The 25,709-nt window shown below is 37.1% G+C and overlaps 1 protein-coding gene across 1 annotated transcript in view; it reads right to left on the bottom strand.

Annotated features, from left to right (window-relative positions):
- The window catches only part of LOC117344130 (kinesin heavy chain-like), a 57,303-nt gene extending 32,694 nt beyond the window's left edge, over positions 1-24,609 (bottom strand). The window contains 3 exon segments of the mRNA XM_033906777.1: positions 13,895-13,968; positions 22,713-22,800; positions 24,130-24,609. Coding sequence (XP_033762668.1) covers positions 13,895-13,968; positions 22,713-22,800; positions 24,130-24,255 — 288 coding nt within the window. The 5' untranslated portion in view covers positions 24,256-24,609.
- Positions 24,610-25,709: the final 1,100 nt, after the last annotated feature.

The following is a 25,709-nucleotide window of genomic DNA, read 5'->3' as shown; positions in this document are numbered from 1 at the left end:
AATTATTTTCAAAATTTATATTTAACAAAAGATTTCTCCAGTTGTGTATACATATTATGTACATTATCTAAAATCTTCAAATGTAATTTTGAAGAGATTTCCTCCACAAATCTATTTCAAGTTTGGTCCAACATAAAACCAACAACTTTAAAGAAGAAGCTTAAGAGATTGGTGAAAAACAGTTTCTCATTTAATATCAAGACCGTTAACACAAAGCATGAAGAAGACATTTGATCATTCATGTACAGTCAAACCTGTCATATGTGACCTTCCAAGGGAGTCAATAAAAAAGGTCACATATGACAGGTGGTCTCTTAATCCAGGTTCAAAGAAAATTACCCGAAAAGGAAAGTTCATGATTAGTCTGCCACATATGTAAAATTTAACAGCTACAAATATTAGTACATATATGAAAAGGAATTACCTCAGTCATCAATTAAGATTGTGAATATAATCAAATCTGTAAGAGACCTCTTGAGGAAAACGAAAGAAAAAAAGAAAAAGAAAAAAAAAAAAAATCACTATTCACTTAATGAAATAAAATGCTTATAATATTAATAATGGACAATATATAGAAATATCCCCATTTCTACATATGTAGTACAATATCTATTTTTTTAAATTTAATTCAGTTTCTTTATTTTCATTAATATATATATTTAAATTCTTTTAGCATGTTACAATAATTTTTTAAATTTTAAAATACAAAAAATAATCAAAGAGTTTGAATGGCTAATTTGATTATTTCTAGTGCCGGATACATTTACAAAAAAAATTTTTTTTTTTATTTTTTTCATTCCTGAATTCCTGGTCCGGACTTCCGTCCGGATTATTAGTCACGTAACTGCATTTCCTTCATAACGATGGAGACGTTTTTAACTGGCAAATATCTGTCCTAATGTCTCAAAAAGAACATAAATTTCAGTTAAACAGTAAGTTGACTGTTTATTCACTCTTTTTCATACTTGTCAAGCAAATGTTTGTATTTTTATCTATCAAAATTTCGTGAAAATCGTCTGAATGGCGAGGACGTTTTTTCGCCATATCCCATCTCCTTTCATTCTTTAGAAGTAAAGTACAGTTTCGTTCGTTTTTGGGTGTTATCAGGGCAAAGATAATAAATTCAATACATTTTTTGAGACAGAATAAGACATTTCATACATTTCTAAAGTATTTTTTAATCTTTGAAAGCAGACAAGTTCGTCCGGTTTCTTCTTGATTATGACTTCTGCTTCCGTTTTAAAACTCGGAAAGTCGCTGAAAAAAGTCGTTTTTCAGCATTTGGGACACGGAAATGATGGTCGTTAGTCGCGTCTGACAGGTAGTCGCTTAATTCAGGTCACTAGTATAGTAAATAACGTTGGGAGGAAAAAATACGGTCGCATATGAAAGGAAGTCGTTTAATTCAGGTGGTCGCTAAGGCAGGTTTGACTGTATAACTGTTGAAAACAGGTTTTCAGTTGAGTGTGAAGGTTAAATTTGATTTCAATACCTAAATATTTAATAACTACAGATGTGATTGTCTGAGTGTTGGTTTGTTTTTGTTTAACGTCCTATTAACAGCCAGGGTCATTTAATTATAAGGACGTGCCAGGTTAAGGAGGTGGAGGAAAGCCGGAGTACCCGGAGAAAAACCACCGGCCTACGGTCAGTACCTGGCAACTGCCCCACGTAGGTTTCGAACTCGCAACCCAGAGGTGGAGGGCTAGTGATAAAGTGTCGGGACACTTTAACCACTCGGCCACCGAGGCCCCTACTGAGTGTTGGAAGTAGTGTTACTTATTATAACTACTTCACTGATATTACACATTTCTAAGTTGTCAGGAACTGACTCTATTCTCTTTTCTCTTCTCAGTTTGCTCTTTAATTTTCCTGCTGTTTTTTGTTTTCCTGCTCACAGGATACAGAGTCTTATTTAATATTGAACAAGTCATGATCAATATATCACCTGTCTGGGACATAGGTTTCACAAAAGACAGCACTTTTCTGTTTGTTTCATCTTTCATGACAACATCTTGCTCTTCCTGGTCAAGAAGCCAGCTGGTAATTAAGATAAGGGTGGTAACAATACACTTGGTCTTTCACCTAGGTGGCAGAGTTCAATACCCTGATCAGATGAGAAAAGGTAGTGGTAAGGGGTGGGGAGCCGAGGGCTGGGGGGCTGGGGGCTGGGGGCTGGGGAGATGCCCGACCACGTGGGTTTCTCTGGGTAATCTGGTTTCTGGTTTCATGGTGTTATGCTCTTCCATGCATCCAAGCATGATCAATTTAAGTCAATGTAACTTGTTTTGCAATTATAATTTAAATAAATTTAAATTACATTAAGATTTCAAACACATTTTACATTGTGCATTTTTTAATTCCTCGCATTGCATCCAAATCAGTTGGTGTACAATATTTATCGAGTTTACAGTTGGACTGCAACTTTGACCATATTCCAGTGTACTAAATACACTTGACAAATCATATATGAAGGCAGTACTCTAACTACGCACAGCACAAAGAGTTTTACCAAGTCAATATATCACCTGTCTGGGACAAAGGATTCACATGTACATAAGACAGCAGGGTGATATTAAGTTTTATGCAGAATCAAACATTCCCAAATGTCCTTCTGACATCTTCCATTGCTTGGAAGAGGAACAAGATCCATCTCCTGATTAATATATCCTGGCTAAGATACAGGTATTAACTGCAGTACTACCACAAGGTTAACTACAACGAACTGACTTTGAAAAAACAATGATTTTTTTTTTGATTTTTTTGATTTTTATAATTATGACCTTGCCTCCAGACTTTCATTGAAAACAGGAGTCTGTACATGATGTATACTGTTTATCAGAAATCCTGAAATCTGCCATGGATACCTATATTGTATACATGCAGCCTTTTCAGATGAGACTAACTGAAACTGACAATGATCAAACCGATTCTCCATATTCCTACTTCAACCTGAATCTATTCTTATCATGAAGCCTGCAGGGTTTCCAAGAGAGAGTTGCTGGAAGTTTTGTTACTTCAGGGAAAGACTGTTGGATCAATGATGGTGGTGTTGGTCATGTCGGGCTACAGCAGTCCCTGATCGATACACAAACTACTCCATTACAGACAATCCATCTCTCTCCTCCACATGTTTATATCTCTCATAAAGACAATCCATCCCTCTCCTCCACATGTATATATCTGATACAGACAATCCATCTCTCTCCTCTACATGTATATATCTCTGATACAGACAATCCATCTCTCTCCTCCACATGTATATATCTGATACAGACAATCCATCTCTCTCCTCCACATGTATATCTCTGATACAGACAATCCATCTCTCTCCTCTACATGTATATATCTGATACAGACAATCCATCTCTCTCCTCTACATGTATATATCTGATACAGACAATCCATCTCTCTCCTCTACATGTATATATCTCTGATACAGACAATCCATCTCTCTCCTCTACATGTATATATCTCTGATACAGACAATCCATCTCTCTCCTCCACATGTATATATCTCTGATACAGACAATCCATCTCTCTCCTCCACATGTATATATCTCTGATACAGACAATCCATCTCTCTCCTCCACATGTATATCTCTGATACAGACAATCCATCTCTCTCCTCCACATGTATATATCTCTGATACAGACAATCCATCTCTCTCCTCCACACATATATATCTCTGATACAGACAATCCATCTCTCTCCTCTACATGTATATCTCTGATACAGACAATCCATCTCTCTCCTCCACATGTATATATCTCTGATACAGACAATCCATCTCTCTCCTCCACATGTATATATCTCTGATACAGACAATCCATCTCTCTCCTCCACATGTATATCTCTGATACAGACAATCCATCTCTCTCTTCCACATGTATATATCTGATACAGACAATCCATCTCTCTCCTCCACATGTATATATCTGATACAGACAATCCATCTCTCTCCTCCACATGTATATATCTCTGATACAGACAATCCATCTCTCTCCTCCACATGTATATATCTCTGATACAGACAATCCATCTCTCTCCTCCACATGTATATATCTCTGATACAGACAATCCATCTCTCTCCTCCACATGTATATATATCTGATACAGACAATCCATCTCTCTCCTCCACATGTATATATCACTGATACAGACAATCCATCTCTCTCCTCCACATGTATATCTCTGATACAGACAATCCATCTCTCTCCTCCACATGTATATATCTCTGATACAGACAATCCATCTCTCTCCTCCACATGTATATCTCTGATACAGACAATCCATCTCTCTCCTCCACATGTATATATCTCTGATACAGACAATCCATCTCTCTCCTCCACATGTATATATCTCTGATACAGACAATCCATCTCTCTTCTCCACATGTATATCTCTCTGATACAGACAATCCATCTCTCTCCTCCACATGTATATATCTCTGATACAGACAATCCATCTCTCTCCTCCACATGTATATATCTCTGATACAGACAATCCATCTCTCTCCTCCACATGTATATATCTCTGATACAGACAATCCATCTCTCTCCTCCACATATATATATCTCTGATACAGACAATCCATCTCTCTCCTCCACATGTATATATCTCTGATACAGACAATCCATCTCTCTCCTCCACATGTATATATATCTGATACAGACAATCCATCTCTCTCCTCCACATGTATATATCTCTGATACAGACAATCCATCTCTCTCCTCCACATGTATATATCTCTGATACAGACAATCCATCTCTCTCCTCCACATGTATATATCTCTGATACAGACAATCCATCTCTCTCCTCCACATGTATATATCTGATACAGACAATCCATCTCCCTCCTCTACATGTATATATCTGATACAGACAATCCATCTCTCTCCTCCACATGTATATATCTCTGATACAGACAATCCATCTCTCTCCTCCACATGTATATATATCTGATACAGACAATCCATCCCTCTCCTCCACATGTATATCTCTGATACAGACAATCCATCTCTCTCCTCCACATGTATATATCTCTGTTACAGACAATCCATCTCTCTCCTCCACATGTATATATCTCTGATACAGACAATCCATCTCTCTCCTCCACATGTATATATCTCTGATACAGACAATCCATCTCTCTCCTCCACATGTATATCTCTGATACAGACAATCCATCTCTCTCCTCCACATGTATATCTCTCTGATACAGACAATCCATCTCTCTCCTCCACATGTATATCTCTGATACAGACAATCCATCTCTCTCCTCCACATGTATATCTCTGATACAGACAATCCATCTCTCTCCTCCACACATATATATATATCTCTGATACAGACAATCCATCTCTCTCCTTCACATGTATATATCTCTGATACAGACAATCCATCTCTCTCCTCCACATGTATATCTCTGATACAGACAATCCATCTCTCTCCTCCACATGTATATATCTCTGATACAGACAATCCATCTCTCTCCTCCACATGTATATCTCTGATACAGACAATCCATCTCTCTCCTCCACATGTATATCTCTCTGATACAGACAATCCATCTCTCTCCTCCACATGTATATATCTCTGATACAGACAATCCATCTCTCTCCTCCACATGTATATATCTCTGATACAGACAATCCATCTCTCTCCTCCACATGTATATATCTGATACAGACAATCCATCTCTCTCCTCCACATGTATATATATCTGATACAGACAATCCATCTCTCTCCTCCACATGTATATATATCTGATACAGACAATCCATCTCTCTCCTCCACATGTATATATCTCTGATACAGACAATCCATCTCTCTCCTCCACATGTATATCTCTGATACAGACAATCCATCTCTCTCCTCCACATGTATATATCTCTGATACAGACAATCCATCCCTCTCCTCCACATGTATATATCTCTGATACAGACAATCCATCCCTCTCCTCCACATGTATATATCTCTGATACAGACAATCCATCTCTCTCCTCCACATGTATATATATCTGATACAGACAATCCATCTCTCTCCTCCACATGTATATATCTCTGATACAGACAATCCATCTCTCTCCTCCACATGTATATATCTCTGATACAGACAATCCATCTCTCTCAACATGTATATATCTGATACAGACAATCCATCTCTCTCCTCCACATGTATATATCTCTGATACAGACAATCCATCCCTCTCCTCCACATGTATATATCTGATACAGACAATCCATCTCTCTCCTCCACATGTATATATCTCTGATACAGACAATCCATCTCTCTCCTCCACATATATATCTCTGATACAGACAATCCATCTCTCTCCTCCACATGTATATATCTCTGATACAGACAATCCATCTCTCTCCTCCACATGTATATATCTCTGATACAGACAATCCATCTCTCTCCTCCACATGTATATATATCTGATACAGACAATCCATCTCTCTCCTCCACATGTATATATCACTGATACAGACAATCCATCTCTCTCCTCCACATGTATATATCTCTGATACAGACAATCCATCTCTCTCCTCCACATGTATATCTCTGATACAGACAATCCATCTCTCTCCTCCACATGTATATATCTCTGATACAGACAATCCATCTCTCTCCTCCACATGTATATATCTCTGATACAGACAATCCATCTCTCTCCTCCACATGTATATCTCTGATACAGACAATCCATCTCTCTCCTCCGCATGTATATCTCTCTGATACAGACAATCCATCTCTCTCCTCCACATGTATATATCTCTGATACAGACAATCCATCTCTCTCCTCCACATGTATATATCTCTGATACAGACAATCCATCTCTCTCCTCCACATGTATATATCTCTGATACAGACAATCCATCTCTCTCCTCCACATGTATATCTCTGATACAGACAATCCATCTCTCTCCTCCACATGTATATATCTCTGATACAGACAATCCATCTCTCTCCTCCACATGTATATATATCTGATACAGACAATCCATCTCTCTCCTCCACATGTATATATCTCTGATACAGACAATCCATCTCTCTCCTCCACATGTATATATCTCTGATACAGACAATCCATCTCTCTCCTCCACATGTATATATCTCTGATACAGACAATCCATCTCTCTCCTCCACATGTATATATCTGATACAGACAATCCATCTCCCTCCTCTACATGTATATATCTGATACAGACAATCCATCTCTCTCCTCCACATGTATATATCTCTGATACAGACAATCCATCTCTCTCCTCCACATGTATATATATCTGATACAGACAATCCATCCCTCTCCTCCACATGTATATCTCTGATACAGACAATCCATCTCTCTCCTCCACATGTATATATCTCTGTTACAGACAATCCATCTCTCTCCTCCACATGTATATATCTCTGATACAGACAATCCATCTCTCTCCTCCACATGTATATATCTCTGATACAGACAATCCATCTCTCTCCTCCACATGTATATCTCTGATACAGACAATCCATCTCTCTCCTCCACATGTATATCTCTCTGATACAGACAATCCATCTCTCTCCTCCACATGTATATCTCTGATACAGACAATCCATCTCTCTCCTCCACATGTATATCTCTGATACAGACAATCCATCTCTCTCCTCCATACATATATATATCTCTGATACAGACAATCCATCTCTCTCCTTCACATGTATATATCTCTGATACAGACAATCCATCTCTCTCCTCCACATGTATATCTCTGATACAGACAATCCATCTCTCTCCTCCACATGTATATATCTCTGATACAGACAATCCATCTCTCTCCTCCACATGTATATCTCTGATACAGACAATCCATCTCTCTCCTCCACATGTATATCTCTCTGATACAGACAATCCATCTCTCTCCTCCACATGTATATCTCTGATACAGACAATCCATCTCTCTCCTCCACATGTATATATCTCTGATACAGACAATCCATCTCTCTCCTCCACATGTATATATCTGATACAGACAATCCATCTCTCTCCTCCACATGTATATATATCTGATACAGACAATCCATCTCTCTCCTCCACATGTATATATATCTGATACAGACAATCCATCTCTCTCCTCCACATGTAAATCTCTGATACAGACAATCCATCTCTCTCCTCCACATGTATATATATCTGATACAGACAATCCATCTCTCTCCTCTACATGTATATATCTCTGATACAGACAATCCATCTCTCTCCTCCACATGTATATATCTGATACAGACAATCCATCTCTCTCCTCCACATGTATATATCTCTGATACAGACAATCCATCTCTCTCCTCCACATGTATATCTCTGATACAGACAATCCATCTCTCTCCTCCACATGTATATATCTCTGATACAGACAATCCATCTCTCTCCTCTACATGTATATCTCTGATACAGACAATCCATCTCTCTCCTCCACATGTATATATATCTGATACAGACAATCCATCTCTCTCCTCCACATGTATATATCTCTGATACAGACAATCCATCCCTCTCCTCCACATGTATATATCTCTGATACAGACAATCCATCTCTCTCCTCCACATGTATATATATCTGATACAGACAATCCATCTCTCTCCTCCACATGTATATATATCTGATACAGACAATCCATCTCTCTCCTCCACATGTATATATCTCTGATACAGACAATCCATCTCTCTCCTCCACATGTATATCTCTGATACAGACAATCCATCTCTCTCCTCCACATGTATATATCTCTGATACAGACAATCCATCCCTCTCCTCCACATGTATATATCTCTGATACAGACAATCCATCCCTCTCCTCCACATGTATATATCTCTGATACAGACAATCCATCTCTCTCCTCCACATGTATATATCTCTGATACAGACAATCCATCTCTCTCCTCCACATGTATATATCTGATACAGACAATCCATCTCTCTCCTCCACATGTATATATCTCTGATACAGACAATCCATCTCTCTCCTCCACATGTATATATCTCTGATACAGACAATCCATCTCTCTCAACATGTATATATCTGATACAGACAATCCATCTCTCTCCTCCACATGTATATATCTCTGATACAGACAATCCATCCCTCTCCTCCACATGTATATATCTGATACAGACAATCCATCTCTCTCCTCCACATGTATATATCTCTGATACAGACAATCCATCTCTCTCCTCCACATATATATCTCTGATACAGACAATCCATCTCTCTCCTCCACATGTATATATCTCTGATACAGACAATCCATCTCTCTCCTCCACGTGTATATATATCTGATACAGACAATCCATCTCTCTCCTCCACATGTATATCTCTGATACAGACAATCCATCTCTCTCCTCCACATGTATATATATCTGATACAGACAATCCATCTCTCTCAACATGGATATATCTGATACAGACAATCCATCTCTCTCCTCCACATGTATATATCTCTGATACAGACAATCCATCCCTCTCCTCCACATGTATATATCTGATACAGACAATCCATCTCTCTCCTCCACATGTATATATCTCTGATACAGACAATCCATCTCTCTCCTCCACATATATATCTCTGATACAGACAATCCATCTCTCTCCTCCACATGTATATATATCTGATACAGACAATCCATCTCTCTCCTCCACATGTATATATATCTGATACAGACAATCCATCTCTCTCCTCCACATGTATATATCTCTGATACAGACAATCCATCTCTCTCCTCCACATGTATATATATCTGATACAGACAATCCATCTCTCTCCTCTACATGTATATATCTCTGATACAGACAATCCATCTCTCTCCTCCACATATATATATCTCTGATACAGACAATCCATCTCTCTCCTCCACATGTATATATCTCTGATACAGACAATCCATCTCTCTCCTCCACATGTATATATATCTGATACAGACAATCCATCTCTCTCCTCTACATGTATATATCTCTGATACAGACAATCCATCTCTCTCCTCCACATATATATATCTCTGATACAGACAATCCATCTCTCTCCTCCACATGTATATATCTCTGATACAGACAATCCATATTTCTCAACATATAATGATAATCTGTGTATTTTAATCAAATTAGGGATACAATTCACGTGCATGGTGTTGTGTACACTTCTAAACTTCGTAATAAACTGATGAAAAGTTTACTGTTACAACCCTAACATGTTCAAACTGAACAGGAACCAGACTCAAACATCCTGATAACTACCTCCCTTTTATTTGAAGGAAAGACATACAATCAGTAGAGAAAACCGTGCTTGGCCTATACACAGACACAATAAACTGCAGTAAAAAGCCTGCTCATATAATGCCTGGCATCCACTACTGATAACTGGTATTGATTAATAATGGATAGCTTCCCCAACTTTCCACCTACAGCTCCAACAACCCAGGCTGTATAACTCTCCATCTACAGCTCCAACAACCCAGGCTATATAACTCTCCATCTACAGCTCCAACAACCCAGGCTATATAACTCTCCATCTACAGCTCCAACAACCCAGGCTATATAACTCTCCCACAACCCAGGCTATATAACTCCATCAACAGCTCCCACAACCCAGGCTATATAACTCTCCCACAACCCAGGCTATATAACTCTCCCACAACCCAGGCTATATAACTCTCCCACAACCCAGGCTATATAACTCTCCCACAACCCAGGCTATATAACTCTCCCACAACCCAGGCTATATAACTCTCCATCTACAGTCCCACAACCCAGGCTATATAACTCTCCCACAACCCAGGCTATATAACTCTCCCACAACCCAGGCTATATAACTCTCCCACAACCCAGGCTATATAACTCTCCAATAACCCAGGCTATATAACTCTCCATCTATAGCTCCCACAACCCAGGCTATATAACTCTCCCACAACCCAGGCTATATAACTCTCCCACAACCCAGGCTGTATAACTCTCCATCTACAGCTCCCACAACCCAGGCTATATAACTCTCCCACAACCCAGGCTATATAACTCTCCCACAACCCAGGCTATATAACTCTCCCACAACCCAGGCTATATAACTCTCCATCTACAGCTCCCACAACCCAGGCTATACAACTCTCCCACAACCCAGGCTATATAACTCTCCACCTACAGCTCCCACAACCCAGGCTATATAACTCTCCACCTACAGCTCCCACAACCCAGGCTATATAACTCTCCACCTACAGCTCCCACAACCCAGGCTATATAACTCTCCACCTACAGCTCCCACAACCCAGGCTATATAACTCTCCCACAACCCAGGCTATATAACTCTCCCACAACCCAGGCTATATAACTCTCCCACAACCCAGGCTGTATAACTCTCCCACAACCCAGGCTATATAACTCTCCATCTATAGCTCCCACAACCCAGGCTATATAACTCTCCACCTATAGCTCCCACAACCCAGGCTATATAACTCTCCCACAACCCAGGCTATATAACTCTCCCACAACCCAGGCTATATAACTCTCCCACAACCCAGGCTATATAACTCTCCCACAACCCAGGCTATATAACTCTCCCACAACCCAGGCTATATAACTCTCCAACAACCCAGGCTATATAACTCTCCATCTATAGCTCCCACAACCCAGGCTATATAACTCTCCCACAACCCAGGCTATATAACTCTCCAACAACCCAGGCTATATAACTCTCCATCTATAGCTCCCACAACCCAGGCTATATAACTCTCCCACAACCCAGGCTATATAACTCTCCCACAACCCAGGCTATATAACTCTCCCACAACCCAGGCTATAACTCTCCCACAACCCAGGCTATATAACTCTCCATCTACAGCTCCCACAACTCAGGCTGTATATAAGATAGAGCTGAGTCGACTTTAATACAATGTATGCTACATCTACTTCTTCTGTTGATGTATAAGATTCTTCATATATAACTTAATCTATGTATTAAGTCTATTAACACAGTAGCATCACAAATTCAAATCTTTAACTTTCAGATTAACAACAAAGACCAATAATGAAGCATTAACATCTTTTTAAAGATTTATTTAGTAATTCTTCTGTTGGGCCTCACCATGATTTGATCTAGATCTAGAAAGGATGTATTTTTATTTCCTTATAGCCCATAAAAGCTAGTGACATCAAATTTATGTATCTATTTGGTTCTACTTCAACATAAACTTCCTTGATATGCAACTCTAATGTTCAAATATATGTAATTCATTTTAAAATTTAAGAGAATCATTATAATTAACGGTTTAATGTCCGCTATTACAGCCTATTGGCGTTTCAGTGGATGAGTTAAGTAGACTAAAGAGAATGGAAATCCAGACATGATTACTCAATCAGAAGCTAGAGCTTATGTATATTTACATGGAATCAATGTTACAGTCAGAGACATTAAGAATGCTGAAATGTGTTTGGAATCTAACAAGACAGCTCCCATCAATATCAATTAGCCGGATAAGTGAAGTCATGAATATTGTCATGAAAAAGGACAGATCGAACAGCCAATCACAGCCAAGCTTCTATACAAACAACCTCTAGTTGATGACATCTAAGCCAATCACAGATGCACTACTACTTAAACAAACTTTAAACCCAGACAGTCTGTCAATATACATAATGCATGTCCAGTCTGCAGTGCCAGGTTCGCAAGTCACAACAACACAACCACTTAAGGAGGCTGGAGTTAACACGACAAATCAATACAGAGATAAAGTTTGTTCTAGGAAATGCAGGTAAACCTTGCTAGTCGTCCAGAATGTACTAGACCGCAATGTTATCACCTATATAGCTATGGTAATTATATAATTAGACTGTATTAATCACTAGAGCTTAGAAAAGTGGAAATTTCCTTGTCCCAGAATGAAGTTTCTTCCACTTTCTGCTAAATATCTTACCAGATTTTGATTACTACCACCAGTTTATTATCATTACCACTAGATTTTGATTATTACCACCGGTTTGGTTACATTACCATCAATTCGATAAAACTTCCACTAGTCCGCTAAAACTTCCACCAGTTTCTGAATACTTGCTGATGGCCATATTTTGTACCTTTCTATAGTTTTATACACAATACTAATTATAAACATCAATTATACTTTTTCTGGTACAACAACTCAAGGGTATTCTGGTAATAAGTGCCTTGCTTGATCCCAATTACTCAGTAACACACATACCAGGTATATATGCATTGCAAAACATGAACTGCAGCAGTATCTCCATGAAATTATATTTTGGTGGCGTGAAATTTTAGCTTATTTTCACATTTAACATAACAACTATAGCATATTGGTTTAAACACACTACATGTATAATATGATACAGAAAACAACATACAAAGGCTGTAATTTGTAAAATCATGTTATAGGGTTGTTTCCAGAGTTTACCACTTATAACCTTGTTAATGATCTGGGTCATTTTAATGGCGTAGGGGAAGCCCCTTGTAGTAGCTGGTGGCTATCTCACTGAGCAAAATAACCAGAGGCCTGTCAGATGCTATTCAGAGCAATTGGGGTAGAGTGACTTTCCTGCAGACATAATCAGAACGCTGGACATTGACTTCAGTCTCCGTGACAAACAGGATGTACAGATCGAACCACACCCTTCCGATCTACACCCGAGGTCCATTAGTCTGACGCTCTACTGTCTGAGTTATTCACTCACTAGTGCCCTTCACCATCATATTATATACAGTTCAATGGTTCAAGAGGCAAAAGCACTAAAATGGGATAAACTGGATGTCTCCAGTACCCCAATGCTAGGATATCCATATGGTAGTGCATGTACAACGAAACGCATCATCTTCTCCATCACAGATAGTGTTGTCCTTAAAATGACTTACCTCCATTGTATGTGTTTTACCACTGGACGTCTGACCATAGGCAAATATAGTTCCATTGTACCCTCCAAGTACATCTGTAATAATGAAATAATACAGGCTTGTTATAACAGTGTATTGATACATCATGATCAGTGACAATCGTACATACAAGTAGATACATATATAATGATCAGTGACAATCGGACATACAAGTAAATACATATATAATGATCAGTGACAATCGGACATACAAGTAGATACATACATCATGATCAGTGACAATCGTACATACAAGTAGATACATATATAATGATCAGTGACAATCGGACGTACAAGTAGATACATACATCATGATCAGTGACAATCGTACATACAAGTAGATACATATATAATGATCAGTGACAATCGTACATACAAGTAGATACATATATAATGATCAGTGACAATCGGACATACAAGTAGATACATAATGATCAGTGACAATCGGACGTACAAGTAGATACAAAATTACAGTCCTAATCCCTTTGGACACCTACCAGACCCATGTGACACAAAAGATATAGAGCAGAGTCTCTTGGGTTTCCAACGATGTCCTGATCCAAGACTCCTGCTTCCCTATAATGGTTGGACTCCCTCACACTAAGAGAACCCAGTCCACTGCATATATAAGCTCTTACAGTATAAGTAATAACTATTTATGGAGCTTAACTTATTAATATTATGAAAACAATGCTGAAGACCTGCCTGAAAGAATTATCTAAAATCACTACAATGTAGACTCACAACTTCCTAGTAGAAGTTCATCTTCTTATAAAAGTGAAATTTTATGATTCTTATGGACAATCTGAAAGAAATACTGTAAATGTAATATTTTAGTGGCAATATTATTTTAGAGCATTGGGCTAAATTTAGTTTGCACAAATTACATTTCCTATATAAACAATATTTTCTTTGCCAATCTATAACTGTGCTAATGTGCTAAAATTTGGTACTGCACTAAAATCTGAGTGCCTCAAAATTAACATGTTTACAGTATGTACTTCCAACTCCTTAATAGAAGTTCATCTTCTGAAAAGCAGATTATATAATCCTTGGGACAATCTGATCTGTTGAGAGGTAAAACTGTATTGTTTCTGTTTTCTAGATCAACAAAAATCACACTTCAATATTAGGTATACTATATATGTACTACTGGTGTACATTGAGTTGTAATTGTTGTGAACTCTGACCTTCATTTGTTTACACTCTTAAAAAATTTTACATTGAAATTGATTTGTTAAAACACCATCCCAATTTATTTGTAAAATACTACGGTAAATAAAACTCACTGTTTTCTTCAAAATGTTTCACAACTTTAAGGAATTTAAAAGAAATTGTTTGTCTTTTCTTTAATTCAGAAGCAATAGAAATGTATGCACAGAACAGCAACATTTGTTTTGAGAGTAACCACGTGCACTGCCTTCAAAGATTTATAACAGTGTCTGTGTGATGTAAACAAAACACCTAAAGACAAGAGGAGATCTCAGCTATGGTGAAATTCCAGTGAATATTTCCCGGTGTTGTTATAGCAATAATCCTTCAGCAGCTCTACCCAGAGACAGAAATCTTACAGCTACGAAATGGGGAATAAAACCCTGTATTACATGTGCTCCATTAGGTTACTACATGGAATTGGATCATCATTTGCACTTCACTAACATGTTTTACACTTTAACAGAGTTGATAGCTAACTTCCATCTACTTAACATTTAAACGTAGTCATGATGTCTGGAAAATTTCAAATTGTTCTTTTTTCCATGTGTATTTCAATTTTCTTTCAAGTTGGCATGAAATGTCACTTGTGTCTCACACAGACAAACATTATATAATACAACTTGTTTATAACGAATCCTATAGGACCAAAGGAGATAGCTATAGGTCATTATATTGGGAATTACTTGTAAGGTCTCAAAATATATAAAGATGAGTCAAACTGGGGATTTCAATAGCAGAAATTTGTATCAAGCCTGTTCGTCTTAAGAAAGTTTTACTAGATAGATGAAAGTTTTACGATTATCATTTTGTACAGGAGCTAAATTTCTAATGACACATGACATGTACAGTATACTAGTAATATACTGTATCAATGATGTATGATAACGACACTCTCAATTCCAATTTTCAAAACAACAGAAAATTTGTTTTATTCAATTTCAACTTATTTGGGAAACTTTGCAATGAGATGTTTAAAATACAATTCTATTAGAGAAACCAAAATCCCATGCTTGATACAATCTGTTTGACAATTACAATGTATCTTTATGAATGTGCCTATATATACCATTCATTCTGATCACACCCTAAAATTATCTGTAAACATAAGTAAATGCAGGGCAATTTATATAATTATATTATAACCACTTGTTTCAAAATCAGATATCTATTCATATATCCTGTAATCGAAAAGGAAGCAATTTACTGCATATTACATGTAAACTGTTAAGAACATTATGGGGAAGTCAATTCAGCTATCACCTATATAGCTAGTCAATGTTATGAAGGCCATTCTACACAATTTCCTGATCTGTAGCTATCTGACACAGAACTCAGGAATATTTAATGGAGTTGGAGAAGGAGTACTTATGTTATCTATAGGCTAGCAGGATGGAATATCTCCACATGGGAATATATTGTAGGGCAGGTTATGGAACATTCCAGAACAGATCTGGATAAAACCTTTTTACAATACAACTGTGAGTCAACAGGCGCGCAAATCTGGAGTCAATGGACACAGAGGTTGTGTTGGGTATAAGTCTGAATGATGGCATTCCAGGAAATTAAGGTTTCCTTCTCAACACCTATACATGCATATAAATTATAATACACTTTATTCAAAGGAATACAAGCAAGGATTGCTTAAATGCAATTTGCAAGACTTGACCGGATGGAATATAATTACATCATAATGGGGCAGCAGATACATGTACACTGGTTCACAGGACGACAGACATTCTCATGATTAACCAATGTCACTACCAGTGGAGACAGAAAAGCTATCTAACATCATGTCATCTGTCTATTGGGTAATAATTCAGAGAAATTTCACATCAATTTTACATCTGTTATCAGATGTTCTAAATATCAAGGTATATAGTAAATCATGGTGGCATTTTATACAGTTTTATTGTGACCAAAAGTGATGTATAATGTATATTGGTTTCAACAATCTTTACTGAAATAATAAAAGGATTAGACAACATTAGGTATGGTTTAGCATTGTGAATACTTAACATATGACATTTTTGTGGTGTGACTGATATTAACACCAAACGGTGACGCACAGAGACAAATCTATAGAAAATTCTTATAGTTAGTATAGTTTCTGGTTTACCACCGGCCCATTTTTAGGTTTACACTTTAGTCAGTGTTCTACCATGCCAGTATAGAGAAAAAATTCCAACCACGCACAGTTACATAACATTAAGTACTACCTGTCAGAAATTTATAGTCTTCTTCAAGCAACGATAATTTATTATACCCAGATCTAGAAATACTGTCTATGGCCTACTGGGAGTGTATGTAACCACACTTTTTCCATGTCAGCCTGTACACGACTTCAGTATACGTAGCTTGTCTCCTTTCCCCGAGTCAGTATGTATATTTATTTTGGAGCAATGATTGATCTATACCTAAACAAACTTGTTATATTGTAGAACCTACATGAACATCCAACAATACAAGAATTCCTGTTAGTTGTCTCTATACTACCCAGTTAAAGGTTGACAGATGTAGACGTTCCTGAAATGCCAGAAGTCACAATAATGGTCTGGTCATACATTGTGTGGTGTCTGTTCCTTATAGATCTATAAAATATATCACAGGTTGTGTACACATTACTCTGGCAGGTGTCCAGACAACTAGCATGTTACTCATCATCGGGTAATTGTTATATGCAAAACACTTTTCAGCATAAATTCATTCATTAAAACAGCATTAAATATTTTATGTCTGGAGCTCCTCAACACAACTTTTAAGGGCAAAATAATTTCGATTTCTCTTTTTTCCCTACTCTAGTTCTCTGTGTTAATAGAGTAAATGTTGATCGATGTTTAATATAACTCGTGAAAATATAGAATGGAACATTTTCACCAGCGTACACCTAGCTAGGACCTATACCTATGATAAATGCTGCCTACTTATAATGCTGCCATATAAGATCCAGGTGTGAGTTTTACCTGTAACTAGTATCACCCATGAATATCCTCAAATTGTTGATTATAATGTAAATGGTAGATTTATATTTCAATTATATCATATTAAAAGTGTGTTTCTATTGCTTTAAATGTTACATTCATACTAATTACTAATAATTAGTATATATCGTCATCATTGCATGATGCCAATTTGAATTATGTGATCAATTAATGTATCTATATATAGACACAGTGACCTATTTTATCTGATATGAATAGAGGTGGGGCAGCCAGAAAGTAGGCTGTAATAAGGCAAATGTTGTAGTTCGAATATTAATTCCTATGAAGTTTGAAATAGATGTTATATTTCCTAAAGCTTGAGGCAACATAGTGTATAGTCTGTTTACATGAGGAGTAAACACTTACAGCCATACAACGGCCATCAACATTCCCCAGCTAGGCTGATACCTGCACATGTACAATATGATGATGCTCATCACTTAGCATGTATCAGATTCTACAATACTACACTAGTGTCCTCCAGATCATATCAACATTTTAGTAAACAAACTCCATATCCCAATTATTTCAAAGATAGTGCTAATGGTAAAGACTATACTTAACAATATTATATATCTACAGCTAAAAATAGTAAACAAGGCAGTTCCCATGGTTGAGCTCACACAATAATGACATAACCTCTGAGAAGATATGTGTACATACCCCCTCCCACATCTCCCAGCCACAAAATGCCCACACAACAATTTACTGCACAGTTACAGCTAATCTGCCTGATAATGCTGAGGGGGGCTACTGCCAACTAAGTCATGTGGAATACACACAGAGGAGGATCATCTCAATGGAGTCAGCACTCCAGGATGCTAAATACATGTTGTTTATATACCGTTCATGCTACTTAAAGTTTATGTTTATGTATATAATACTTACTAGAAGAATGCATAAGTTAACAAGACTTGGGGGGAAAACCAGGTTGTTTTGAAAAACGGTAATTTTGGAACAATATACCGGTAAGCTGCAGGGGCCTTGCTGATTATGTAAAATGTGGACTAATTAAACCCTTTGATCAATTTTAAAATTCGATTCAGCCATTATAAATCTTAACAGACAGGCAATGTTAATACAGGCCTTGAAGTTCCTTGAGACTAGCTGAATGTCCATATCCTTATTTTACAAACGAGACAAACAAGATAAACGAAAGCAGCTTATTTTCTGGTCAATATTGTTCGCTTATAGGCTTCCATTTGCACTCCCAATCCAATTACGTAAGTCCATGTAAGCAACAATATTATGTCTGAAAATAGTTCTAGTCTGTCCTGTAAGGCATTTTTGACAATGTATAAGTTTGGGTTATGTAAAATGAAATTACCAAAATGTTTGAATAATAAAAAGCATGGTCATGAAATAAGAGTGAATCAAAAACACTAAGAAATGTCTGATTCATACAAAAACTGTTTACCTGAAATTAAAATTCACCACTGAAAACTTTAACATGAATGAGCATTTGACTAAAGCTCGGGGATCCTATACAGGAAAATTTGTCTGGCTGTACATGTCAATTAATGATATACTTGGGCTCCTATACAGGAAAATCTGTCTGGCCATACAATTAACGATATACTTCGGCTCCTATACAGGAAAATCTGTGTGGCCGTACAATTAACGATATACTTCGGCTCCTATACAGGAAAATCTGTCTGGCCGTACAATTAATGAACATTATATGTCTTAATGTGAAAACTGACCATTTGGCTTCATTAAACCTATATAATTATAATATATAACTAATTTACATTATTTTGAAGGTGAATGCTAGTACAGACAACACTGATGATAATTACATGAACCCACATTGAATTACCCTAGACAATGAAGTGAATCAGAATATCAATGGGTGATCAAAACATTTAATACCATTACATCTGAAAGTTAAGCCGGATTGCACAGGAATTAGAGCTATTTTCTGTAGTGTTATAAGGCACTGCAGCCTTGTATACTGGAACTTCCTGTGGTTTATCTACTGCAGTATAAAATGTGTGTTCCAGCTGCTGGCCCAATAATCAATACAAGGTTAGATGGGGCAGAGTCTTAGCTAGCACTGACTCACTCATTCTTTCACTCTCACCTCGCTCCGATCAACCATGTTACATTCAATGCTCTCACCTCCATTCAACCATGATATGTCCCAGCCTCTCACTTACTCTCTCACCTCCATTCAACCATGATATGTCCCAGCCTCTCACTTACTCTCTCACCTCCATTCAACCATGATATGTCCCATGGCCAGTCTCTCACTAACTCTTTCCCCCATTTAACCATATGTCCCAGACTGTCTCTCACCTCTTTTCAACCATGACATGTTCCAGTCTCTCACTTCCATTCAACCATGATCATGATATATCCCAGTCTCTCACCTCCATTCAACCACGATATGTCCCAGCCTCTCACTTACTCACCTCCATTCAACCATGGTATGTCCCAGTCTCTCATGACCACTTACTCTCACCTCCATTCAACCATGATGTATCCCAGTCTCTCACTTATTCTCACCTCCATAAACCATGTTCCAGTCTATCACTGACTTACTCTCACCTCCATTCAACCATATGTCCCAGTCTCTCAGTAACTCTCAACTCTTTTCAACCATGACATGTCCCAGCCTCTCACTTACTCTCACCTTCATTCAACTATGATATATAACAGTCTCTCACTTATTCTCACCTCTTTTCAAACAAGAAATGTCCCAGTCTCCCATTTACTCTCTCACCTTCATTCAACCATGACATGTCTCAGACTCTCACTTACTTTCACCTCCATTCAACTATTTTATCCTTCAGTCTACCTTTACTCAATCATGTTACACACAAGATTCTTGTTCTCACATCTATTAAAGTATAAATCTCTCACTCTTTCCTCCATTCCATAATATGTAATTTACAGTATCACTATCACCAGTCCTCCATTCAACCATGTTACATTCCAGACTCGCTCTCACCTCTGGATCCTTTCAACCATTTTACTTTTTAATCTCTTAGCCTTTATATTATCCAACCATGCCATACTCTAGTCTTTTGTTCTAGCATACATTCAAACATGCATGTACATTCCAGACTCACCTGCCCTCCATTCAACCATGTCACACTCCAGACTCACTAGAGTGCCTTCCATTCAATTGTGTCACACTCTAGACTCACCTGCCCTCCATTCAACCACATCACATGTACACTTCAGGCTCATGATCACCTGCCCTCAATTCAATCATATCACACTCCAGACTCACCTGCCCTCCAATTAACCATTTCACATTCTCATCTCCATTCAGTCAAGTTACACTGAGGTCAGAAACAGCTGAATATCATGTAACACTGCCATTCCAAGACTCAACCCGCATACAATAATTAAATATGCCAGTTGTAGCTTACTATTACAGACAAGATGATTACAGACTAGTAAATTTCGTTCCCTAGCTCAACCCTACATTCTGTACAAATCTGTAGTCCCCTCTAGATTTATGATGTACCAATAGTTGAGTAAACAACTCCCTACATCAGGGTTTACACTGGGTATTTAATGAATGGGTACTTATTCCTGATGTATGTTTTGGAACAGAATTCCTGAAAATATCTGGGGTCCGCTTTTGTTTTCTATGCCTCAAAATGTTACAGGGACAACTTGAATGCAAACCCTGCTATGTTTTGCCACATCATAAATATTTATTGTTGTTTTGAGATGCCTGTTGTCTCTTCATATGAAAGCCACCCTGTTCTTTCTATCGTTGAACAAGATTGTATATAAAAGTAATACACAATCTGATGATAATTGTGTTGTGTATACTACGTCAAAGCATCACACATATACACTACTTGTCTAAATAAATGGCTCAAAGTCTCTAAACCTTCCTGGTTCCTCAACAAAGCCACAAAATCTATTTGGCTCATAGTTATAGATATAGATATATTTACAATCTTGGCATTTCCTCAGTATCTCACATCAAGGGATGTTCTATACAAGCTACCTGTGGCAAAATGGTCCATCAAATAATGATTTATTGTTAACAAGTCACACATGCATAGATTATAAAGATGTGTGGAGGCTGGTAGCAATAATCAGTCATTACCCAAACAAATAAGTATGTTAATATGTTTGGCTTCCAAAACATGCACTAAATATACTACTTATGTTGGTAAATACTCAGGAGAACACTCAGTGGTTTCAATAGCAAGACAGCTGCTGGTAAAAATATACCCTCTGTACGTACCTATCGTATAGATATTACACTGAAGTCTGCATGTGTCAGGTGTTAAATTTATTAACTTTGTTGGTAATGCGTAAGGACCTCAATGAGTTACTTCTAGTATAATCCATAACTTTCCTCTCTATTTTTACTTTTTATAATCAACATATGATTTATTTAAGAAGCTAACTCAGTAACTGTATACACTAAAATTATTTTAATGTATTTCAAAAACTTTTAAATTCTGAAAAATGTCTACTAGTACTTTGCATTATATATGTTTTGATTTAAATTATAACTAACTGGTCGTTAGGCCAAAGGTAATAAAAGAATTGAATATAGATCTAATCTACACAAACATTTAATAAGACAATGAAATACTAATGTTACTCAATATTACAGTATCATTTCTTACCAGCAACAATGGGTTTGGCAGCAGTCTCATAGACATAATCCTGACTCACGTTAGGCTTCAACACTTTATCAAACACAAACAACTTTCCCTGGAAAACAGAAATTCTCTTGTTAATATTGTGGTGTTACGTTGTTACTGTATTGATTAATATGAAGGATATACGTGTACAAAATACATGATATCAGTACCTTTAAATAACAATCATGACAGACTATTAAATATTTATAGCAGAGCCAGAAATTGATTTTTAAAAACTACATCATAAACTAAACTGCATCTTTGGTCACTTTGTTATTTGGGGATAATCTTGATTATGTAAAAACAAATAGGAACTAGCTATAATTATAGTCATAATGGTAACACTATAGTGTCACTGTGTCACATACAGATTTTTTTTGGAGTATTTTCATTTTTGGAAAAAAAACTGAAGATTTAATTTCATGGAATCACATAAGAGTGTTCATTTTATTAAATTTTATGAGATTATTTCTTCCCTGCATGTTTTATGTTTCCACGATTAGAATTTTTAAATTTGAAATTAGCAACATAATGACATAACGAAAAAATATTGAACATAACACACAACCTTAATATAGAGACATTTTGAAATTTCAGAAAGCAGAATGCAATTGATGCTAAAGTGTATGTTTACTTATAATTAGACATGATTTTAGTGGAGCGAAATCTTCATAATGATATTTAAATTTCATTTCAAAGATTTCAATCAAAGGCAATAAATTAACAACACATGCATGTATTTAGGTTTGTATATTGTTCGATTCTCTGTAGTCTGCTCTAAAAACTGTTTACCTTATCATAAAACAACAAGAAAACAGCAACAAAGCGTTAGAGCAATATTGATAATGCTGATCATAATAACGGAATATTTCACAAATGTACTACACATATTTATTTCCAAACAAACTAAAAGAATGTTTTTTAGCATTATTATTATTCATGTCCATGTGAGTGTTATTGTAGCACTAAGCTATATTACACACTCAACACTGCCAGATGCATGTAGTTGACAGCTTCATCACCAGTTACCATGATGTAACACTGCTGCAACAGTTACCAATCAATGAAGCTCTAACGTGTCTGCATCAGAGGTCGACTTGTTGACCCCTCAAACCAAATATCAGCACCAAGGAATATTTCACTTGTGGAGAATTATGATAATTAAGGATTAAATTCTATATGCATTACGTGATTTATTCCATCATTAAAACAACAGTATGATTTATACTTGTATTGATCCAGAACCGCTTCCACCGCATATCTTGTCATGAATTATGATGATAAGATTTGTCATATAAATTATAAATAACAAATGTGAATCACGAGTTACGAATCCCATTTAAATGTGATACAATATGTTTTATAACACGTAGGTAATGACGACAATTGATATACTTACCCCACAGTGTATCGAATCGTCCGTTGGAAACTTGAGGACAAATTTACTCCCTGTTTTTTCCTCCGAGGAGTTCAGGGGTCGAACACGACACACCACTTTAATGCCACATTCATCGCCCATTTCCATTTTGAGGTTGTGGAATGCCTCTAAAGCTTAAAATATTCTAATTATATACATACAATTGGCAGCTAAGGTATAGTTCGTATCATAACATGATTGGGGCACTCAAGCATCCCCCTCCATTTGTCGGCCTAATGAGAATGCAGGTGAAACCTGGCCTCGGCCCTCGATCGAGACAATCGATGATGACTGACTTCAAATACAACAGATCGGTACAATTTCTACACTGTTGATTAAAAATGAAAGAAAGTAAATACTTCAACACCTAGTCCAATCGCAGTTGCCGAAAACTCGTTGAAAAGCAGACATTTGCGATGCGAGTGTTCGTGGATCTATCCTCTTCCTTCCATCTTTAATCCATTGAATTGTGGGAAATGACGTTATCCTACCATTCGGAACCTCTTTCGTGTTTACATAATAAAACACGGGAGGCTGTTTTTTCTTTGGTGTAAGAAAGTTCAACTCGATACCCGAACTCACCACTGGTCAATGTTTTGTTAACTAGCCTAGATGGGGCCTACCTCCCTGAGGCGACTTCGTCATCCATTGTTAATGTTTTAGTTATTTGTTTCTTTATGTCGTTAGTTTACCTGTGATACGCCTTCTTAATGCATTTAATTGCCAATAGGTGGTTTTCATTTTCAGCTCACCGGTTAGGCCTACGAGTAACCGTGAGCTAATGCTGTACCCCCGGCGTCGGCATCGGCGTCGGCGTCGGCGTCACACCCCACTTTGAAGTTTTTGGGATCAGTTTTTGGAAAACTTCTAAGTCCAAAAGTATACACCCCACGCCCTTCTAATTTGGTTTATAAATACAGTCATTATAATGTTATGGCAAAATCATGCAGAAAAAAATGTTGATTTTTTTTTTCACATTTTACCATTTCGTGGACTTGACTTTTTTGGCACCAACACTCACTTTTAACCAACACTCACTTTTAAGTTTTGGGGATAAGTTTTGGAAAGTTTGTAAGTCCACACCCTTCTTATTTAGTTTATACATCCATTAGAAGTCTAGGAGCAATATTATGTGACGTACAATTTCAAAATGACATGCATAAATACATACATAAAAAAATGAATGCATAATGTGATTGCTGCCGCCGGTGAGCTTTCGCAATCATTGATTGCACTTGTTTTTACTCCATTAATTTCAAAACCTCTGCAATATCTGTAGAATCTACATGGAAATTAATTATTACCCCAAGAAAAAATCACATCTTCTCTAAAAGGAAATGTGCAAGAAACCCCTGTACCCCATCCCCTAAAAAAGTAGCTAGAATCTAGCTGTCTAGGTTTATATTCCTCAAATTCTAATTCCATTTTTGTACAGTTTTTTTAAACAATAAAAACAGCTGAGCAATCACAGAAATCGGGTTTTGCTCTTTACAAGATACATGTACATATCTACAAGTTGATCTACAAATGAAGAGATATTTTACGCCAGTTCTCATTATGTA

Source organism: Pecten maximus, chromosome 15 (assembly GCF_902652985.1).
Source record: "Pecten maximus chromosome 15, xPecMax1.1, whole genome shotgun sequence".
Taxonomy (NCBI): domain Eukaryota; kingdom Metazoa; phylum Mollusca; class Bivalvia; order Pectinida; family Pectinidae; genus Pecten; species Pecten maximus.
The sequence above is the reverse complement of the archived record's forward strand: the minus strand, read 5'-3'. Positions and strand labels throughout refer to the sequence as shown.